General features: G+C 34.9%; 1 protein-coding gene across 1 annotated transcript; it reads left to right on the forward strand.

The window, feature by feature from the left end:
• The first annotated feature begins 1,493 nt into the window (after positions 1-1,493).
• On the forward strand, positions 1,494-3,975 carry LOC149149846 (uncharacterized). Its single transcript, XM_089440867.1, has 3 exons — positions 1,494-1,744; positions 2,020-2,117; positions 3,420-3,975. Exons 1-3 carry the CDS (start codon positions 1,702-1,704, stop codon positions 3,579-3,581), a joined length of 303 nt encoding a protein of 100 aa, XP_089296993.1. The 5' UTR covers positions 1,494-1,701; the 3' UTR covers positions 3,582-3,975.
• Positions 3,976-6,762: the final 2,787 nt, after the last annotated feature.

Below are 6,762 nucleotides of genomic sequence, written 5' to 3' on the forward strand. Positions count from 1 at the left end.
TGAACAAGTGTTATTTTATTATTTTTAAATGTAACGTTACATGACAACATCTCCCTCAACCCAGGTATCGTCCCATGATATTGTAACAAAGCCTATTTACAAGTTAATAATATCCATGGTAAAATGGGGGAGAATATCTATGGTTAAATTTTTTGTTATACTCCAAGTACTAATTTTTTTTCGAAGAAAAAAATGCTGGCTTTATTATTATTATTATTATAGACAAAGTCTAACAATACATATTTCAGAAAAGAAACATCTAAGGAAGGTAACGGTTAGGTGTTTTTGCAAGCTCTGTCTACCATGATGGTCTAATTTCTAGTCTAATCAATATCCAACCATACATCAGTTCATAAAAAATTAACAAAAACAAAGAGAAAAGAAACAAGATCTAAGTAGTGCTAAATATACTATATATGCATCTATCAATTCATCAGAAATTAACAAAAAAAAAGAGAAAACGGTAAGTGGATCACTCCTTAGTACTAAGTTTTTATTTGCTTATTAATTATATTTAATATAGTTACAAAATCATTATTTTAGTTTACATGGTAAAATGGATCTTAATTTATAGCTACTATTTATATGTTATATATTTTAATGTGATATGTATAGTCTATTTTTTTAATCTAAAAAATTATTGATAATTGTATTAATAAAAACAAAATTATAGTATGATAAATTGAATTTTATTATTTTTAACTTTTTGTATTATTAATTAAATCATGTTCACACTCATTTACCAACGGTGTAATATCTCTTTTATATTCGGCTCTATATTACTTTTAATTGGGCCTTTTTTAATATTCGGCTCTATATTATTTTTAATTAAGCCCAATTTAACGGTTTATTATTGTTTAATTGAACCAATATGTAAATGTTTACATACATTTACACCACTATAACATCACCCTCATAGTAGACTATAATGAGCCGCCAAAACAATTAAAAATAAAAATATATCTAATATAAAATTTATATAAATACAAATAATAAAAATATATAAATTAAAAATCAGCATAAATCTAACTTAATTTTAAATTTATGACCAGCGTAAAACAATTTTTTAAAAATACAAACGTTGAAAACACCCTTAAAATATCTATAATAATTTAATTAATTTAAATTTTTTTTTAAAAATACAAACGTTGAAAACACCCTTAAAATATCTATAATAATTTAATTAATTTAAAAATACAAAATCACATTAAATAAAAAAATATCTAAATTGGAATATGTTCCATGTCCAAAAATATATAGAACGAAAAGAAGAAGATTCCAAAGCAAATAACAGTAATCAGAGTTTGCGTACCACTTACAATCTAACCACGGTTGAACCGTCCGCGTTGAAGTTCGAGCGTAGCATTAGCGGACGGTAGCTGGTCGCCACGATCGTAGACGTGGGACAGATTTAGCGAGGTCTTCATATCTCTACCAAACCGGCATCTAAAGTTGGAGCTAAACGAAATGGCACGTCATAGGCATTTGAAGCATTTAGCGAGCCGTGGGTATAAGATTAGAGGGACAGATCGGCTCGACTATTTTTTCATCCGCGGCAATGAGTGATCTCGGAGGAGCAGACCTATTCTTAGGTGTTTAGGCATTTTATAGTTTCAGGGTTCAAATCCCAGTGTTTAGGGATTTTATAGTTTCAGGGTTCAAATCCCATGAGCTTGGGCGCTCAGCTAGGGCGAGACGGAGATGGATCCCATCCTTTCTCTTTCTGCTGGACAAGATGAATGGGGTATAAGTCTCTCTCACTCGTGTTATTTTCGTTCGGTCTCTCTCACATATTTTATTGGGAAGGCAGATTTTGGGCACTTTCAATCATTTTACTCTCTAATTCTACTAACACCCGGGGGAAAGGGAAGAAATTTCAGCCTTTCTCACTACCATCGTCTACTATATGTGAAATTTCAGCCTTTTTGACTGCCAGTGTCCTATTATATGGTTTTTGTTTTTAGCAATTAATGCAAAAAAAAAATTGATGGAAGACTTGTTTGGTTTTGATGGGTACAGATGCTGATGGCTTTGAGATTCCAACCCTGAAGTTGAAGAAATCTTCATTGGAAAAGAAGGAATCTCTTGCTAACAGTTTCAGTTTATCCACTCAAAAGGTGAAGGCGACTACAACCTAAGGGTTTTATCATTTTTCTCGTTCAATCATTAAATTTTTGTTTGTTGATATTTGCACTGAGTCCTGTTAGATTGCACTCTTCTTTTGTATTCTGTCCGCATTCACTGTGTTTTGAAGTATCAACAATGCCTATATTTTCTAAAAAAACTGGCGACAATCTACCATTTTCAGTTTTATTTATATCTCGATAAGATCGCTTATGTGTTATCGGGAACTTATTTAGTTTGTTGAAAGGTCAATAGTTCAATCTTGGGTTGATTTTCTGGTGTAAGATGAATTTTGTGTTGCAGTAATTTAAAGCAATACCACCACATTTTCCTTTTGAATGTTGATTCGGTTGTTGAATGCGATGGAAATTGCAATGCAGTTTATAGCTGTTTTGACCGACATGACCCAACTAGCTTATGCTCTATAATGCAGAATTGTTCTTATTTTTTATCCATTCTTTTCGTTGGGGAAAGTGATTGAAGAAGCATGCCTCAAGAATGTGCACTGCATAGAGCAGACTTCCTTCTACCTAGTCGTCAGATCCGAGGAGTGACTATTCTGTTAAAATCACCTGGGATTTATATCCGGTCTCATCTCTTTGGGTGGGTTAGATCATAGGAAGAATGGAACCTAGGTGGACAGCTCGATCCTCTGTCTATAGCACCAGTGAATCCATGCCCTATCGACAACAGCGCTACACTTCAAAGTGCATATGGTCATTATAGAGCCATTCTGTTTAATATGTAGGGATTTTTACTGAGAAATGAACTTCGACAAGTTGGCCACAGAGGACATGCCATTGCCATTTTGTTTCAGTACTTTTTTCTTTTTGGGTTGCTTTGGGGTCTGTACTAAACACCATGGGATTTTGTTTATTGCGCGTAGTCACTTTGTATGATCATAATTGACGGCCCCATTGACAACAACACAGCACAAAACTTATAAGTGCACGTTGGCATTATAGAGTCCTCCTGTTGAATAGATAGCGATAGAGATTCGAACTCAGACAAGTTGGGGATAGAGAACATGCTATTGCCACTTTGTCTCAGAATATTTTTTAGCCTTTTGCATTGTTTTGGGGTATATAGTAAATACTACAAAATTCCCATTGACAAGAGCACGCACAAAAATTGGAAGTGCTTGTTGGCATTATAGAGTCTTGCTGTTTAATAGATAGGGATTTAGTAATTTAGAAACAAACTCAGACAAGTTGGTGGTAGAGGACATGCTATTACCATTTTGTGGGCCTGTTTGGGGCATATAGTAAAATACTATGGAATTTTATTTATTGCAGGTAATCGCTGTAAATGATCAGATTTATCTAGGGCCACATGGTGCACCACCTTCACAAGTGAAGCAGCAAGACTTGAATGCAACTGGAAAGAACCAACGAGCTAGGCAGAAGCTTAAGGAAGATGATAAGAAGAAGTTGCCCCAGGTCATGAGAATAAGGTAGGAAGCTTGAGAGATCTCTTGAGACTTGGATATAAAGAAATCATGGCAATACCGATGCAATCTTCTAGAGGATGGCCTGTTCTGCATTGCCTCGAGTCTCAGTATAAGTGACTCACTTATTTATTTTTTCTAGTTTTACTTCAGCAAAAAGCCTAAAGTACTGATATCTTTCAAAAGATGGCAAAATAGTATTTTCTGTAGAATGCATGGTTCTGGCTGTGAGACAATTTGAATATTTTGCTTCTCTTTTCCATTTGCAATAGGGTTAGTTTTTCTGTGTTTTCCCACAAACATATCTCTCTGATGACATGTAAAAGTTTTCTTGCCAAATATGTTGGCTTATTTTAAATTATTCTGTAATGATGCATTAGGTACTATGTGTTTTGAAGATGTTATTTTCAGTTTTCTAGTATCTAGTGGCATGTCAATGAAGTATCCTTTGCTGGTTATTCGTGGATAAAGCATCTTTGTTTTTGAAGATTCAGTATTCTGCCCAATGCACACTGAAATGCTTTTTCATACATATGGTTCTCGTTATGAGTGGTAGATATTTTCCAACAAAAGTGACATTATTATCTATTTTTGTCCGTTTTTTTAATCTTGCCTGTTATATCTTTGTCTGTAAGCTTTTTGTCTTTTTATGCTTTGAATACCATGTCTTCAATTGCTGCTTTATTTCCACTGTTTTCGCTTATAGTATCTTTTATGAGTTATTAATTGTAACTCGGTAATTACGGATCCTAAATGTTGTATATCTAAACTTAATATACGTGTACTCTATTAATGTATTGTTCTATTTTTGAACTACTATCTTTTAGGCTGTCATTGCTCTTTCCTCATTGCCTGCTGCTTAAAGGTTATTAAATTCGAAGGATAGAACTTGACCCTTCAAACCTCAGTAGTGTAGAGCACTTGTGTGTGTAAGAGAGGGAAGGTGTTTGACCTCTCAAGTTGGTTTCCTTCCATCATCAAAAGGGCTTAACACATGGTACAGTGATGTGTGGTTTGACGGTAAGACACATGGGCGAAGCCCGGGAGGTCTGAAGTTCAAATCTCATTGAGTACAGTGACCTGCTGTGGTGGCGGCTAGAGGGGCGGACCCCCCTCCCGTGGGTGTGCTCTTGCTAAAATCATAGGATCTTAGTATACCCGACTTGCAGGTGGTTGGATATGCTCTTGGTGTTATAGTGGCAGCAATGAGGTTTGATCCTGGGTCTCCCGTGGATTAAACTTGATAGCTACCGATTCACCATGTGTTAAAAAAAAAAAAAAAAAAAAAAAAAAAAAAGAAAAAAAAGAAAAAAAGGGCTTAACACATGTCCTATAAACCAAGCGGGTCTAAGTGGACCTTAATAGGATGCTTTATCCTTAACAGTGTTAGTTGCCAATCATTTGTGTCCTTCAATATAATTTTATTGTGGTTTTATAATTGGTCATAGCAGGTGCTTGGAGTTTGTCTTTCAAGGGAAAGAAGCACCTATTATTTCTATGGAATGAAATGATTTAGAAAACATATTTTATTTGGTTCTATGTGGAATTTTATTATTTGCAAAACCAATGTTCCACCAAGTTTTTGGGATGTGGGGAGGACATGGGGATGTTGGAATAGAGAAATGTGATTGGCGGACATGTGTTGACATCACCAAATTTTAGGGAATGTCACGAGGGACAAAGAAATGTGTGTGGCGAAGTGTTGATAAGTAAACAAGGGACTTATAGCTCACTCACTTCACCAACATGGATGCCTCGTGAATTTAAATTTATGTATCTATTCTTAGAGTTATTTAGAGAACTCTATCTTCAAAATGGCTACTAAGGATTTGTTCTTGATGCAATACTAAGTGCAAAACTACTCATGTCCTATTCTTTGGTGTAACTTGCACACGTCAACCAGTTAACAACATGATAGTTACTATGCTAATAAAAACCAAGACTTTGCAAATACTCTGACATCGAGAATTGTCTTCAATGTAACTCCTTTACATCTTGATATTCAACTGAATTGAATCTATCAAGATGATCAAGGTTGAGACTATGCTTCTTGGATTGCTATATGGGCATGAAGGCTCTGCTTAAGCTCGGGTTCAAGGCTTGGTTACTGATTTGGTACCATCGGCCAATAATAACCATCACTGAATTGAAGTGACTTTGCTTCCACTGCCTGCAACAGATCAACCTTTGTTGTGTTAAGATAACAATGCACAGTCTCTTGACTTGTTTTTAAACAAAATGAATAATGCTACCAACTTGCTATGTTATGTTTGGACAACAAAAGGAACTCATCTCAATGTACCTTTAATTGCAATCAACATAAGTATGTACTCAACTTTTGGCTGAAGTTTTCATTGCAAGACATTGCTCATCGATCTGTATAGATTCTTCCAAGTGACTTTCAAAAAATGGACAGAGCTTCATTGACAATTAAAATACAATTTTAAATGCCCTCACAAGTTTCTTGTGCTTATGGCCGAACTCGACTTCCACGTAGCATTATTCAGTAAACAAAATTAAGATATCTCTTAATTCACATATATTAGCTAGTTGCATAGGAAGGTGAGAATAAGAAAAAGCCATACAATGTCAAACACATTACCCATGATATGACCACACATATTCGAAATATGAGATGACAGAATCAATGGGAGGAAGAACAATTGAAAAGGTTTATGATTTCAATGACCATTGCCTTAATGGCTCACATAACCACCCAACTTACCACCTGACATCATTTAAATGTCTGGCCAACACTAAGACACCCTCAAGGAAATGAGTAAAATAATCCAATATGCGTATAGCCTATACTACCTCCCTACAACATCAAAACTCACCTAGAAAACATGTATGGCCTCACAGACTTATTCTCTTGCTGTGTATGACGTCCCAAGCTTAAATTTCTTGCTATCTACTGCTAGGGGAAGAAGCATAAGTTGTGTAACACTTTGGGGATTCAACTTGAGCTGTGTAAGGCTTTAATAACCACCAATTTTTGCTGCATAGGATTAGTAATTACTAGAAAAAATGCGACAACCAAGTAATTGCAGCCATAGATTTCTAATCTTGGAATAAAAATAATGCTGATGAATATAGAGTTGTTGAAATTCTTTATTTGCTAAGGAAAAATGAAATTGTGAAGTAAATCTATAGAGCTACAATAGAGATTGAATTCTCCACCATTAACATAA

Source organism: Pinus tabuliformis, chromosome 9 (genome assembly GCF_031772625.1).
Source record: "Pinus tabuliformis cultivar Carrire ecotype Pingquan chromosome 9, CPIR1, whole genome shotgun sequence".
Lineage (NCBI taxonomy): Eukaryota > Viridiplantae > Streptophyta > Pinopsida > Pinales > Pinaceae > Pinus > Pinus tabuliformis.